The sequence below is a fragment of the Mirounga angustirostris genome, unplaced genomic scaffold (assembly GCF_029215605.1).
Source record: "Mirounga angustirostris isolate CCGP_5_RB_7025 unplaced genomic scaffold, mMirAng1.0.hap1 SCAF_16, whole genome shotgun sequence".
Taxonomy (NCBI): domain Eukaryota; kingdom Metazoa; phylum Chordata; class Mammalia; order Carnivora; family Phocidae; genus Mirounga; species Mirounga angustirostris.
Genome location: NW_026991724.1, coordinates 32821693 through 32836090, shown reverse-complemented (window position 1 = coordinate 32836090; position 14398 = coordinate 32821693). Strand labels below are relative to the sequence as shown.

Here is a 14398-nt window from a genome sequence, read left to right as displayed (position 1 = left end):
ACCTCCGAGACGCCCGGGAATTAGCAGGGTGAGGTGTGTAGAGTGGGTGGCACCCAGTAGGGCCTCTGTCCGTGCTGCCTGGATCTGCGTGCCTGTAAAGCGCAGGACATTCGTTCCAGCAAATGGTTCCAGAGTGCCTACTGTGTGCCGGCCCCCAGATCAGCCTCTGTGCCCACGGAGCTTCAGGGTCCAGGGGGAGACCCTGCTGACCCAGCTGTGACTTGCCTGTCCTGGTCGCCACCTCCCAGTGTCACATCTCTGTACCTTTGCTCCAGCTTGTCCCCTTGTGTGGGATGCCTTGGGTCAGCGTCTCCTCCTTTCCCCAGCCGAGCTCCTGTGCTGTCCCCCTCTGGGCATGCACAGAGCACCCTGCGAGCAGAGGAGGCCCAATGGGGAGGGCTCGGAGTGGTGGCATCTCAGGGCTGCGCGGTGACTGGGGGAAGGTGGCGGTGAAGGCCTTAGCCATGACAGCATACAGCCTGAAGGGAAGGCAGAGCACGGTGCTTAGAGGGAGCACAAACACCAGCCCCGCAGAGGAGAGCACAGGTGACGTTGCTCAGGGCAGGCTGGACAGGCGAGCCTGGCAGGCTTCCTGGAGGGGACGGCGCATCTCACTGGGGAAAGCTATGGCATTTCCGTGTATGTGTGCCCTGCCCAGGACCCCTCCAGACACCAGGCTGTCCTGGGGATGGCCTTCTTCACGCTTGCCGTGTTTGTGGCTCTCTACGCGCTGGTGTACGTTGAATGCCTCGTCCGGCGGTGGCTCAGGGCCCTGGCGCTGCTCATCTGGGTCTGCCTCATGATGCTGGGCTACACGCTGGTGTTCGACTCGTGGATGAAGGCGGCTCCTATCTGGGCACAGGTAAACCCTGGCGTCCCCGGGGGGCGGCCGGATGCCACCAGCCAGCTGTGCACCCAACAACTCCTGCCCTCGCTGGGCATCAGGTCCCTTCTGGAGACAGGGCCTGCATCTGGTGTGCTGGCCTGGGGCCTTCCTCCTCCCACGGGCTGTGGTTCTGCAACAGAAGGCGGGCCCTGGGCTGATTTTGTCCCCTCCGCTCCCTGAGCTGAGGAGCTGGATGAACTGGGAGGAGCGTCCCTGTGGATGTCTGGCTGGCGCATCGTAGGGGGAGCTCATTCGGTTGGAAATGACACAACTCCAACTCAGAGACAAAAAGGCACAAATTGGCCCATGTGCCAGGAGAGGCTGGGGGGCCAGTCCTGGGCCTCTGGCAGGATGGCCAGGTCCCGATTGCCCTCTGTTCTGTTTTCCTCTGTGTCATTTCGTTCCCAGAAGGCCGTCCCCAGGTCGGGCACGGCTGCTGCCCAGGCTCCAGGCAGCCCCCCCACCAGCTTGTCCCCCCTCCCCTGCAGCTGAAAGAGAAACCTTTTTCTTAACCAGCTTGAGTCACACTGGCCTGGCTGGTCACTATCGCCTCTGGTGGGCTGGGGTGGGCTGAGGCACGGGGAAGCCAGGCAGACTGGGGGCGGTGGGTGGGGCTGCGCTGCTGGAGGCGGCAGGTGAGTGGGCGGCCCCAGCCGTCCAGTAGAGGGAGAGCCTCAGCAGTGGGCGCCAGGCGGGCACGCCCTGGGTCCCGGGGGCCTGGAGTCTCACTCCTGGGGAGGCTTGGCCTTGGCCCCAGATCATAAATCAGCTCGTAGGAAATGATGGATAATGTTGGCTGGGTCTGACCCAGACACGGAGTTTGGCTTTTTCTTGTTCCATTGTGTGTTTGTCACTGTCCCGCCCCACAGGAGAAAGGAGGGGGCCGCCCTGGGGGCAGGGGGCTCAGGATTCAGGTTTCTGGGGCCATCCCCAGAAGACAAGCGGCTGTGGGGGCCCCCATGTCAGTTCTGTCTGGGGCTGTGTCCTGGGGTGGGGGCAGCGTGGCCAGTCCCCGAGCCTCCCCGACGCCCTGCCCCCAGGTGCCCTTCCTTCTGTTCATCGTCTTCGTGGTATACACGCTGCTGCCCTTCAGCATGCAGGGGGCCATCGTGGCAGGGGTGATCTCCAGCATCTCCCACCTCCTGGTGCTTGGAGTCCTGAAGGAGGCCTTCACGAAGCCCAGCATCCAGGTGGGACTGCAGGTGAGGTGCGCACAGGGGTCTGGGGGGCGGGGCAGGCGAAGGCCCCTGGGCAGAGGCTGTGGTTTGGGCCTGAGGATGGCGGAGATGGGTGTAGGTGAGCTGGTCCTGAGGCCTCAGCGCCTCCCAGTGGGTAGGGAAGCTGGCCCCTAGGGCGGGGACATGCCCTGCAGCCTTTCTCTGTTAGCCTGCAGTGCCCCAGATGCTCCGGCCCTCTTCCCTGGGTCCAGAGCACTGCTGTGAGGGTGAGTCCGCCCTGCAGAACCCCGTCCCGACAGGGCTGGGAGTATCCCTGGGCACCCCGTCTTGTCTCTGCATTGAGTGACTGAGACATGCACAGTTTGTGGTGGTCCGCAGAGGGGGTTTCCTCTGACCTGGCCTTGCAGCGGTTCTGGAAAATAGAACCCAGAGCTCTGGGCACTCATTGGGGCGCCATGCCTTCTGTGACTGTCCTTGAGGCCCCCCCCTTGGGCTCTGGGCTCTGTGATGTGATGCACTTCTGCTTCCCTGGTCTCTGGGGCTCTAGTTTTCTGGCTGCAGAGAAGGGCCTGAGACCTGGTCTTAGAGTCACAGTGACTCTAGGGGACCAGTGCCCATCTGGGCTCCCGTTTCCCTGCCTGCCTACGAAGGGTGCCGGCCCGAGTGGGCGGGAGGTCAGAGAATGGGGGTGGGGTGCCACCACCAGCCCGCCGAGGGCTGGTACCCTGGGGCGCAGGCCAGGCTGAATGCTGAGCCCACGCTCGCCTCGCCCCCAGCTGCTGGCCAATGCGGTCATCTTCCTGTGCGGGAACCTCACGGGCGCCTTCCACAAGCACCAGATGCAGGACGCCTCCCGAGAGCTCTTCACCTACACCGTGAAGTGCATCCAGATCCGGCGTAAGCTGCGCATCGAAAAGCGCCAGCAGGTGTGGACGCCGCTTCCCCCTGGAGCCCAAGCCTGGCCCTGCCCGGCCATCCTGGGCCCCATGCCCTGTGTCCTTTCTCTTTGCACATCAGACGCTCACTGAACAGCGTGTGCCTGGGGCACAGGGTGGACGCCCATGCCGGCCTCACCGCAGGGGCTGCCGGGGACACAGGAGGCCGGGGGCCGGGCTGGCTTGGGGGCAGGATGCAGGCTGGCGGGGATGGAGGGGGCCGTGGGCAGAGCAGGCAGGGCCATAGGGAAAACCGAGGCCAGGTCACCGAGCCTGGGGCCTGACGTCCCCCTGCCTGTCCCCCGCCTCCCCGGGGCCCAGGAGAACCTGCTGCTGTCCGTGCTGCCGGCCCACATCTCCATGGGCATGAAGCTCACCATCATCGAGCGGCTTAAGGAGCGCGGGGACCGCCGCTACATGCCCGACAACAACTTTCACAGCCTGTACGTCAAGCGGCACCAGAACGTCAGGTGGGTGGCCGGCCGGGCCTGTGCGCGGGGTCCCCTGGGGGACTGGCCTCAGTCTCCCCATTTGTTTCCCCGGGGGGTGGGATCAGATCACATTGGTGTCGGGGGAGATCCGGTAGCCCCCTACAGTTGTAAAACTCTGTGCCTAAGTAGCACTTTGGGGAAGAAAGGGGTCCTTTCAGGTGATTCTCAAGGGGGCACAGGCCCCCCAAAAGAGGTGACGTCTCCCAGGCCTTGGCGGATTCGAAGGGGCTACGGCATCTTACGCGAAGGCACCAGCCTCAGTGAGCCGGAGGGGTGGGTGCCGTGAGCTGGTTGGTCCGGAGCTCACGGACTCTGGAGCTGGGAGATCTGGCACATGCTGCCACTCTGGTTTCCAGCAGGCTTCAGCCCGAGCCTCGGTTTGCTCATCTGTGGGATGGGAGTCCTCCTAGGGTAGTGTGCGTGTAAAGTGTCGGGCATGGAGCTCAGCCCTGGGGAGCGTGGGGCCACATCTCGCCACGGGGTTTCGTTCTGAAGGCGTGAGGAGGGAGAAGGACGTTCTGAGGCACCCCCATGCTGCGGTCTGCGGTGATGGGGGGCCTGGGGGTGGCAATTCTCAAGGGCCCTGCCTGCAACTCCGGGCTGCCGCCTTTTGCCTTTAATGCCAAGCCTCTGGAACATTCATTCATCCTTACGGCCCTGGGCTTCTGTCCCATCCCTCTGGAGGCCGAGGAGTGGCCGGGGAGACTGGGGTCAGGGCCGGCAGGCGCTCAGGGGCTACCAGGGGCCTGGTGCTGACCCCCCACCCCCCCGCCCCCCCAGCATCCTCTATGCTGACATCGTGGGCTTCACGCGGCTGGCCAGCGACTGCTCCCCCAAAGAGCTGGTGGTGGTGCTGAACGAACTCTTCGGCAAGTTTGACCAGATCGCCAAGGTGAGCTCGCAGGCCTTTGTGCCGGCCCCTTGCCCCCCGGGGGTGGCCTGTACCCAGTGCTGTGCCGAGATGGGCATGCAGAGGCCCCGGCTGAACTTCGGCACTCAGTCGGCAACCGCTTGTGAGCGTTCCACGGTGGCGGTGGGGTTGCGGGGTGGCCACGGCGGCCAGGACCCTGTCCCCAGAGAGTGAGGCTGGTGGGAGACTGCCAGTACGTGCGGGGGCATGCACAGGGGCTCAGGCGCTCAGGGGGCACTCAGGAAGGCTGCCTGGGGGAGGAGATGCCTCCATCTCAGTGCTGGGCCTCGCCCCCAGTCTGCCTCCCGACAAGATAGCTGGTGAACCATGCGTGCACATTAAAGTTTGAGAAACCTAGAAAGAGACGCTGAAGAGGAAAAGGAGCAGTTCTGGGCAGAGGGAAGAGCGTGTGCAAAAGGCTGGAGGAGAAAGAAGACTCTGGGGGCCCTTGGAATGGACGTGGCCCAGTGTGACTGGGTGGGGTATGAGGGGATCGAGGTGCCAGGGGCAGACGTGCAAGGATTTAGGGCTGAGGTGAGGAGGACTTGACCTGAGGACACTGGGGAACGTGGCAGGTGCTGAGTAGGGGAGGGTATGGGGTGAGGAGGGGCTCCCAGGTACAGCTGAGCAGGGAGAGGTCTGGAGACGGGCAGGGCAGGGCTGAGCTCACTGTTGGTCTTCCTGGGTGGCATGGAGCCTGGGGGTGGGGATGGGGGGTGGGGGTTGTGGGCGTGTGTGTGTACATGTGTGCATGCGTGCACTCATTCATTAACTCATCAAATGGTCCTGAGACCTGCCACGTGGCAGCCTTGAGCTCCTGTGGCCTTGGGCCTGCCCTCCAATTGCCCCCGGCCTGTATGCTCTGAGCTTTGAAGAGGGGGTGTAGGGGGCTGGGGGGCCTGGGGAGCACCTGGCCCAGCTTCCGGTGAAGACAGACTTAGTGGTGGCCGCTAAGCAGAGACCCGGGTGTTAAGATTTAAGGCCGTGGCCATCTGCGCTGGCTGCACGTTCGAATCCTGTCGAGAGCGTCAGTAAAGGCCAGCCTGTGCCCACGCCTGGGCGAGTTCCGAAGCGTCCCCTGGGCGCCTCCACGGGCGGAGAATTAATGGTCTGGGCCTTGGTGGGAAGCAAGTTCGGGCCCCACACCAGGAAGACCTTCTCGTGGTCAGAGCTGCTCTGTTCTAGGAGGGACTGCCTCACCAGGAGTGGCCTCCCTCTTAGGGGAAGACCACCGCAGGGCGGTGACCAAACTTCAGGCCAGGGGTGCCCCGAAGCACGTCCCTCAGGGTATTGCGGACCAAGTGATTCGGAGGGCCTGTCTAGTCTGGAGCCTTCTTTCAGGAGCCTCCTTCCTTCATGACATCCCTTAAACAAGCAGGTGGGGTTCCCAGTAGCTGGGCCACATGTGGGCTAGGGGCCTGGGCTTCCGGTCGCACATGGCCCTTTCCCTGCCACAGCCCAGGGACCTGCCCTTGTCCTCTTGGACGCAGCTCTCCCTCTGTGGCAGGTGCAGGAGGCAGGCCCTTTGTACAGATGGGGAGAGGGAGGCCTTCTAGCTGCCTGCTAAGGCCCCCGTGAGGGCTGCAGCTGGGCCCGGGGAGCCTGGGGAGTGGGCCTGGAGCCGGCATGTAGCCCCTTCTTCAGAGTCTCTAAATCCCCACCCCACCTTGGCCAAGAGCTGACAGAAGGCCTAGTGGTCGCAGTAGTACCTCAGATGGAAACTCAGACAGCCTGCTGGGCCCCCCATCTCCTCAGGGGCATTTTCCTATGTGGCCCCAGCCTCAGCATTCACTTCCATCTTTCTGTCCTCTCCCCACTCCCCGGACCCTGCTGGTTTGCATCCCTGGCCGCCTAGCCATCTCTCGGGTTACCTTGACACCTGCTGGCCCCTTGGCTTGTGGCACCTGCCACCTGTCTTCATGTCCTCTACTTCCTCCACCTCAGCCGCATGGGCTGCTTTGCCGGGTACTCAAACAGCTTTCCGCCTGCCGGGCCTTTGCACATGCTGCGTCTTTCATCTGCCTGGAATGCTCTCCTCCCTGCAGGCCAATGAGTGTATGCGGATCAAGATCCTGGGGGACTGCTACTACTGCGTGTCGGGTCTGCCCGTATCCCTGCCCACCCATGCCCGGAACTGCGTGAAGATGGGGCTGGACATGTGTGAGGCCATTAAGTAGGTACCCTGGGCAGGCCCGGGCACTGGGTCCTGTCCCCATCACGGACCCCTCCTGCTTCCCAGGGCATGGTAGGGAATGCACTGTACCCACTTTGCAGATGAGGAACCCGAGGCCCGCCTGGGTCCCTCCGCAGCCCTGGCTGGGATGGGGTGACGGGACTGCTCTGCCCAGGCAGGTGCGAGAGGCCACAGGCGTGGATATCAGCATGCGTGTGGGCATACACTCAGGGAACGTGCTGTGCGGGGTCATTGGGCTGCGCAAATGGCAGTACGACGTGTGGTCCCACGATGTGTCCCTGGCCAACAGGATGGAGGCGGCTGGAGTCCCTGGGTGAGGTTCAGCAGGACCGTGGCCGTGTCAGAGGCCATGGGCCAGCTCTGGGCTGGGCGGGCGGAGGGGGTAGGGGGTTGGTCAGAGTGGGGTCAGAGATGGAAGCAATGACCTCGCGTTGGGGGGAGCCAGGCTGGGCTCTGGCCTGCTTGGCCCTGCGTGCCGTGCACCCTCTGGGTGGGTGCCGGCCTTCTCTGGGCCCTGCAGCTCTGACTCGGGGCCGGTCTCCCCCAGCCGGGTGCACATCACAGAGGCGACGCTGAACCACCTGGACAAGGCGTATGAGGTGGAGGACGGGCACGGGCAGCAGCGGGACCCCTACCTGAAGGAGATGAACATCCGCACCTACCTGGTCATCGACCCCCGGGTACGAGGGCTCAGAAGCAGCGGGCAGGGTGGGCGGGGCTGGCTGAGGAGACCCTCTGGGCCGGGACTGTGCTGGCGAGTGGGGTCCACACCCTGGGGGAAGACCCCCGTGGAGGGAGAGTGTTTTTCCCTTCCAGGCTGTGGAGAGGTAGGGAAGAGGCCCGCCCGGGGTGGGAGTGAGCTCCCCGTCACTGAGTGTGTTCTAGGCTCCACACAGCTTCTCTGGGCCTCAGTGAACTTGCAACAACTACAATGCCTACCTCAGGAGGAGAAAGAGCTCGTGTGAGCGAACCGCTCACCACAAACTGGGCACCTCATAAACATTCTAGAAATGATAGTCACTGCTAGTTTATTTTCCAGGGGTTTGTCACTCATTTCCCGGATTTTGAGAGGACACATTTGTAAGACATGCTTTGGATAAGACTCAGGACAGCGAGGAATGGCCAGGGGGCCACCGGGCAGGAGCCTCGGTGTGTCGTGGGTTCTGCCCCCGTGGGTGGCCGCCCCGCGGGCTGATGCCTCTACCTGCTTGGAGGCCCCGCTTTCGTCAGGACCCCGAGGCGGAGGCAGCTGCTGGGCCGCTCTGAGGCAGTGGGCCCTGGCCCTGCCCCGCGCCCACACAGGCCCTGCTTTCCTGCCGCGGGAGGCCAGCTCGTCTGGCGGCCTCGGTGAATCATCCTTGGGGCTTGCTCAAGAATGTCGGCCACAGGATGGGCTCTTTCCAGCTCCCTCTGTCTCTGGCCCTGGCTGTCCTCAGAGCTGGCCCGACTGCCAGTCTTGCGAGCCTCCTGGGCCCCGTGATGTTCCCTAGGGACGGGAACCGCTCAGCAACCTCCCCTCCCCGGCCGTGGGCCCTGGGTGCTGAGTTAGCATCTGGGGAAACCCTTCCTGGGTACCTCGGGGCTGCTTCCACCCCACAGTCATGGAATACAACCCAGCCCCTCACCCCATACCCTGCAGCTCTGGGCCCTGCCCTCTTCTCTGACCGCCCCCCCTTTCCCCCTGAGTGCCCTTCACCCCAGCCCCTGCCCTCCACTGCCAGGCTCTTCGTGCCGCAGGACGCTTGTCACTGCTGCTGTCTCTGCCCGCGGCGCTCTCGGCTTGCTTGCAAGTGCTCCTGTTGGTTTACCCTCTTTGCTTGTCTGCTGTCACTGTGAGCTCCACATGGGCAGGCTCAGGGCAGGGGGAGCGGCCTGTCCAGGCTGCCATCCCCGCGCCTAGAGCAGCGCCTGGCGATGGAGCCGGAGCTCAGAGACCGCGTGCCCAGAAGCAGAGCCCCGTCCTGCAAGGCGGTGGCAGGGACAGCTCTAAGCCCTCCCCTCAGCAAGGCCGCTGTGGGACTCGCAGGCGAGCTTCAGTTTCAGACAAACGACGAAGTTTTTAGCATGTGTGTGTTTTGTGCAGGATCTAACTGGGCATCCTACGGTTTTTCCGGCAACCCTACCTTCCCCATCTTTGTTGAATTTCATTTATTCACGTAGTCGAACATTCAAAAAGCACGAAGGGGGTGTTGCGGGCCGTTGTCCTCACACCCTTGCCTGTGGCCGGCGTCCCCGCTGAAGGGGACAGCGTGGCGAGTCTCCCTTCCACAGAGATGCCGATGCACACTGAGGAGTCGAGGGACTGTCCCGCGCCCTCGCCAAGCCCCGCACCCGCTTGGTACCTTGCTTTCTTCACCTGATGACGGAGCTGGGAGACGCGCCCTTATGTGTGCGCAGAGGCCGCCGCACGCTCAGGGGTGCCTCCTGCTGTCGATGTGGCCGGCCTTCCCCAACTTTGGCCTCTGAAGGTTGTCCAGAGGTGGCAGGTGGCCGGCGGGGGTCACCTGCGGGCTGGTGACGGTCGCAGGTGCCCTCCCAGGGCCCACTTCGGAGCAGGTGCCTTTATACTCAGAGCTGATGGATCTTCAGTGCACATTTATTTCTCAGGAAGCTCCAGTGAGTGAGAAGTGCTAGCGACCCCAAACTTGAGCGGCTGGGGGCTGCGGGGGCAGAGTTGCCGACCCGTAAAGGGGAGATGGAGAATGGGACCTCCCCCGACTCCAGGGCAGGTGGCTCTCGGCGTGGCACAGCCGGATTCCAGCTGGTCCCACTGGCGAGGCAGACAGGCGCATCTCAAGGCTTAAAAATGTTTCTATCCCGAAAGGAGGCTAGAAGTTTCTAGGAAAGTTGCTGCCTGTGGCTTAGCGAGTGTCTGTGGCTGTAGATGCTGGTCCCTGTGGGTGTTTGCAGAGACCCAAGGGGACAGGGGGTAGGGGGACTTGGAGATGGTTCAAGCTTGTCTCTGGCGGCCATGGCACTGTTTCTCTTCTCTCCCCCTTTTACAGTCCTGCCCGTCCTCCCCAGCAGGGGACGGTCCCCTGCTCTTAGGGGGGTGGGGGGCAGGGGGCCACAGAGGAGGCTGGCCGGGCTGACACCCTTTCCCTGACCCGGCCACAGCAGGCACATGGCATGTAACGCTCCCTGCCGTGGAGTGGGGGCCGCACGAGTGGAAGGGCCTGGAACGCTGCCCAGGGGGTGGGGCTGGCCCCTCGGTGGGCCGGCTGTCTGGCTCTCCGGGTTCCTGGCCCGCACTCCTCTTCCTCCAGCTGCTCCCTCCTGGAAGGACATGTGCCGGCCACATGTGGGTGGGCCGGGTGGGATGCTTATGGCTTTCCTGGGCACTGTCTCCCCGGCCAGTGGGCTTTCAGGCCCCAAGGGAGACAGTGGTGCCACAGAGCGTCACGGGGCTGGCAGGGTCTTAGGGCTTAGGACTTCGGCCCGATCTTTCCCTGGGGAGGCAGAGAAGGGTCTGAGGGGCTGCGCACAGTTGTGTGTGATCCCCAATCTCCTGGCTGCCTGGGAAGGACAGGGCCCGAGCTGGGACCTCCTGTGCAGCCCAGCCAAGGAGTGCACTGGGCCATAGCCGGTCCCCGAGGGGCTCGCAGACCCAGCAGCGTTTCTGCCATTCTCTTTTTCCCCAGCCTGGCCAGCTCTCGGGGCAGTGTGGCATTTCAGGGGGAGTGGGATGGGGGCGGGGCCCTTCCTGGGCTGACGGGGGTAGGGACAGGCCGTGTCTGTGTCTGCCTACAGAGCCGGCAGCCGCCCCCGCCCAGCCAGCACCTCCCGAAGCCCAAGGGGGACGCGGCCCTAAAGATGCGGGCATCCGTGCGCATGACCCGCTACCTCGAGTCCTGGGGGGCCGCGCGGCCCTTTGCTCACCTCAACCACCGTGAGAGCGTGAGCAGCGGCGAGACCCCCGTCCCCAGCGGGCGGAGGCCCAAGGTAGGACCCTGCCTCCCAGACTGCTCGGCACCTGCCCCGTGTGTCCGAGGGTGCGGGAGATGAGAGACCCAGTCCAGGGACAGACTTCGGGGGCCCCTCATTGCAGAATAACTGTCCCCTCTCCTTTCCTTTCCAGACCATTCCCCTGCGGCGCCACCGGACCCCTGACAGGTACGTGCACCATCCCCTCCTCTCCGTCAACTGTGGCCTGCCTTCCTGACCAAGTCCTGCCCCACCCCAGTCACCCCCTTAGTGACCACCCCCTCCAGGCAGCCTACCCTGACCACCCTCTGTCCAGGAGGGCAGCTCGGAGGGGCTGTGGCTTGGAATGAGGACTTCACAGTAATGGAGTGCCTGTGGTGTCCCCACCCGGGGCCGGGTTAGTGGTTGGCGTGAGGGAAGCCTGCGGGTGGAGGGGAAGAGGCCTCAGAGGTTGGCCTTTAGGGGTCCTCTGCTTCTGGCTGGGCTGCTGGCCACCTGGGCCTGCTGCTTGATGCCGGGCCTCCACTTGCCCTCTCTGGGCCTCAGTGGGACCCTCCTGTTCCTCGGCCACCCCGCACGAGGCTCTGGGGCCTCCTGCAGGCGTCTAGGCACCCAGACGGGGGTGCTGCCTCGTGTTCGCTCCTGCCTCTGGGCAGGCGGGTGTGGTCCTGGGGTGATGCGCTTCGGTTCCTGATGCAGGAGCACGTCCCCCAAGGGGCGGTCGGAGGACGACTCGTACGACGAGGAGATGCTGTCAGCCATCGAGGGGCTGAGCTCCACGAGGTGGGACCCCGAGGCCTCTGTTCGCCCAGTCCCCCCTCGGGTGGGGGTTCCCCATACAGCCAGGCCCTCCTTGTGCCCGCGTGCCTGGTGCCCAGCTCCGGCTGCGTCTGTGGTGGTTCCTTTGCCTCCCTGGTGCTGCCTCCTGAGGGTGGGCTTCTGCCCCCCATCTCCCTGCTCCCTGGAGTGGGACCCCCTCCCACCCCCCTCCCCCATCTCCTCCCGAGGGCGGGCCCCCCTATTCCCCCAGGCCCTGTGTCTCACGGCCTGCGCCTGCCACCCCTCAGGCCCTGCTGCTCCACGTCCGATGACTTCTACACCCTGGGGTCCATCTTCCTGGAGAAGGACTTCGAGCGAGAGGTGAGGACCGGGGGCTCCAGGCCTGGGGTGGGGCGGCCACCGCTCCGACGTCTGTTCAGCGAGGGTGGTGGGCATCACCCCGGCGGGCCATGGTGGGTGGGTGGGGGCCCGGTCCCGCCTTGCTTGGACTCTCTTCCCGTTGGCCTCACTCCTGTACCTGACTCGTGCCCTGTTAGGGATTCTCCCACTTGGGTTTGGGAGACCTTTGCTCCCCTCATATGCTGGGACCTCAGCGGGTAAGGGCCAGCGCACGCCTTAGCCTGGTTCTCCCTTCTGGCTGCTACAACTACGTGCTTTTATGCCGTTCTGCAACTGTTGACTTATTTACTGAGCGCCTACTGTGTTCTGGCCATGTCCCTGGCACACATGTATGTCCTTGAAACCTCAGACGGCCGGACAAGGTGGCCGTTGTTACCCATTTCACAGGCTTCTGGCTTCTGGTGTGGCCCGTGAGGGTGGCCCCAGGCCACGGGGCTCTGGTGCTGGGGCTTCTTTCCCCTCTCAGCCTCAAGATTGCCGGTGGTGGTGGGGTCTTTCTCTGGCTGGGGCTTCCTGAGTCGGGGCTCCCTCGGTGAGGAGCTTGGGGTCTGAGGGAAACCTGCCTGGCAGGCCTGCCAGCAGCTGTGTGACCCTGGGCAGGCTGCCGGACTCTCTGAGCCCCGGTTTGCTCACGTGCAGCAGGAGCCCCTGTGGCCCGAGATCATGAGATTGTGCCTGGTGGAGGGGTGTGAGTGGCACGGGGTCCCCCTGCCCACTAGCTAGGGGCTCAGGCCCAGCCTTACTCCTGGGTCTGGGGGGAGGACAGACCCACCGCCAGCCCCAGAGCTCACACTTGGTTCCCGTCCCCAAGCTTGGGGCCATAGGCTTCTCAGGGACCTGGGAAATAGAGTCAGAGACCTGGGTGGGGTGGGGGAGGGGAAGGGATCAGCTCTAAACGTCGGGGAACAGAAGGAAGGTCATTTGGTCATGATGATGTCCCATCATCACCTGGAACTCAGGGAGTATGTGAGGTTTGTTTTAAAGATGTATTTATTTGTTTTAAAGAGAGAGAGAGCACACGTGCACAAGGGGGGGAGGGGCAGAGGGGGAGGGAGAAGTGGGCTCCCCGCTGAGTGGGACCCTGAGATCATGACCTGAGTCCAACGCTTAACCGACTGAGCCACCCAGGCGCCGCCAGGGTGTGGGTGTGAGTTTTGATGAACTTGAGCCGGGGTGGGCCGGGAAGGGGCGGAGCAAGCGGCCCTGACTGTCCCCGTCGCCCCCAGTACCGCCTGGCGCCCATCCCCCGGGCGCGGCACTACTTTGCCTGCGCCAGCCTCGTCTTCGTCTGCATCCTGCTGGTCCAGGCCCTGCTCATGCCCAGGTCAGTCGGGGTGGGCGGGATGCGCGGGCCCGGGGCCTGGCAGCGCCCCCAGAAAAGCTGCGTGCGCTGCCCGACTGGCAGGAGGGGCCTGGAGTCCCAGAGACTGGACCAGGGGCTGTGGCCCACACCTGGGCCCACCAGTGCTTACTTTTGTTTCCATCGAACGTGCTCGTCCTGTCAAGCCGCAGGCCTTCCCAGTCCCCTGAGACCTGTGCGGCCCTGTGGGCGTGTGGCCTGAGGCGACCGCTGTCCCAGAAGGCAGACTCCTAGAACCGTAGCCACCTCCAGCTCCCTCTTAGATGTGGGAAACTGAGGCTCAGAGGGCTTCGTGCCCTATCCGGGTGCAAGGCCCCTGTTGGTGGGGGACGGCGGGGTGGGGGGAGGTCACAGGGAAGGAGTGAGGTCAGCTACGTGGTGGTTTCTGGAAGTGGGGTGAGGTCAGAGGATCCACTAGGATTGGGGTTTAGGATGTGCTTCCTAAAGACAAACTAGGCAGAAGCCCTTCCGTCTGGTACTTCCGGGGCGGCCGTGGGTCTGAAGGCTGCGTGCCCACCCGTTTCTTAGATACGTGGCCCCGGCCTCGTGCATGAGTGGGGCAGCTGGACCATGGTGCTCAGAGATCCCCTTTGCTGAGTGCATATGGCAGTTTGGGGGGGGCAGGAGGCGGCTGGGAGCCTGAGAATTGGGGTGCTGGGGGTTGGGGAGCATGCCTGTGGCTTGGCCCTGGGCCGACGGTCCCCCAGACCTAGGGTTTTCTGCTCTCCAGGATGGCGGCTCTGGGTGTGTCCTTTGGGCTGGTGGCCTGCGTGCTGGCGCTGGTGTTGGGCCTGTGCTTTGCCCACGAGTTCTTGGTGAGTGGGAGCACTTGACCGGGCACCTGGCCCTGCGCCGCCGGCCCTCCGCGCCCCTCCTGCCCGGGGGACAGTTTGCAGAGCGCTTCTCCCAGGAATGCCACCTTCCCGGGCTGCCGGGGGCCCCCAAGCGGCTGCGGCTGTCCCCGGCCCTGAGGGTGGGAGCGTCCCCTCTATCTGTGCACCCGTGCGTCCTGAGCTCTGGGCCTGAGCTCTAGTGGAGCTCTCGGGAGCCCTCATGTCTGTCCACTTGGCCCTTGGGCCGAGGGGTCCTTGTCCCGGAGCTGGCGCCGGCCCCCTGACCCCGTGCCTCCACAGAGGTGCTGCCCGGCCTGGGGGATGTTGCAGGCCATCTCCGAGAGCGTGGAGACCCAGCCCCTGCTGCGCCTGTCCCTGGCCGTCCTGACTATTGGCAGCCTGCTCAGCATCGCCATCGTCAACCTGGTGGGTTCTGGGGGGCGGGTGGGGATGGCGGGCCCTGGCGAGGAGCCCTCCTGCCTGTGCGTGCTTCCTGGGGGGATGGGGG

At 64.3% G+C, this 14398-nt stretch overlaps 1 protein-coding gene across 10 annotated transcripts in view; it reads left to right on the top strand.

The window, feature by feature from the left end:
- The window catches only part of ADCY7 (adenylate cyclase 7), a 51210-nt gene that overhangs the window by 29360 nt on the left and 7452 nt on the right, over positions 1-14398 (top strand). For 6 of the 10 annotated variants that reach the window (XM_054506481.2, XM_045870025.3, XM_064580871.1 and 3 more), the window contains 15 exons: positions 659-862; positions 1927-2088; positions 2841-2990; positions 3321-3469; positions 4271-4382; positions 6446-6573; positions 6749-6907; positions 7142-7274; positions 10345-10536; positions 10673-10707; positions 11218-11301; positions 11586-11658; positions 12924-13021; positions 13788-13872; positions 14191-14316. In XM_054506481.2, coding sequence (XP_054362456.1) covers positions 659-862; positions 1927-2088; positions 2841-2990; positions 3321-3469; positions 4271-4382; positions 6446-6573; positions 6749-6907; positions 7142-7274; positions 10345-10536; positions 10673-10707; positions 11218-11301; positions 11586-11658; positions 12924-13021; positions 13788-13872; positions 14191-14316 — 1890 coding nt within the window. Of the gene's footprint in view, positions 1-658; positions 863-1926; positions 2089-2840; positions 2991-3320; positions 3470-4270; positions 4383-6445; positions 6574-6748; positions 6908-7141; positions 7275-10344; positions 10537-10672; positions 10708-11217; positions 11302-11585; positions 11659-12923; positions 13022-13787; positions 13873-14190; positions 14317-14398 lie in introns of those variants that run through there. The other 4 variants (XM_064580872.1, XM_064580874.1, XM_045870028.3 and 1 more) reach the window with 4 other exon arrangements.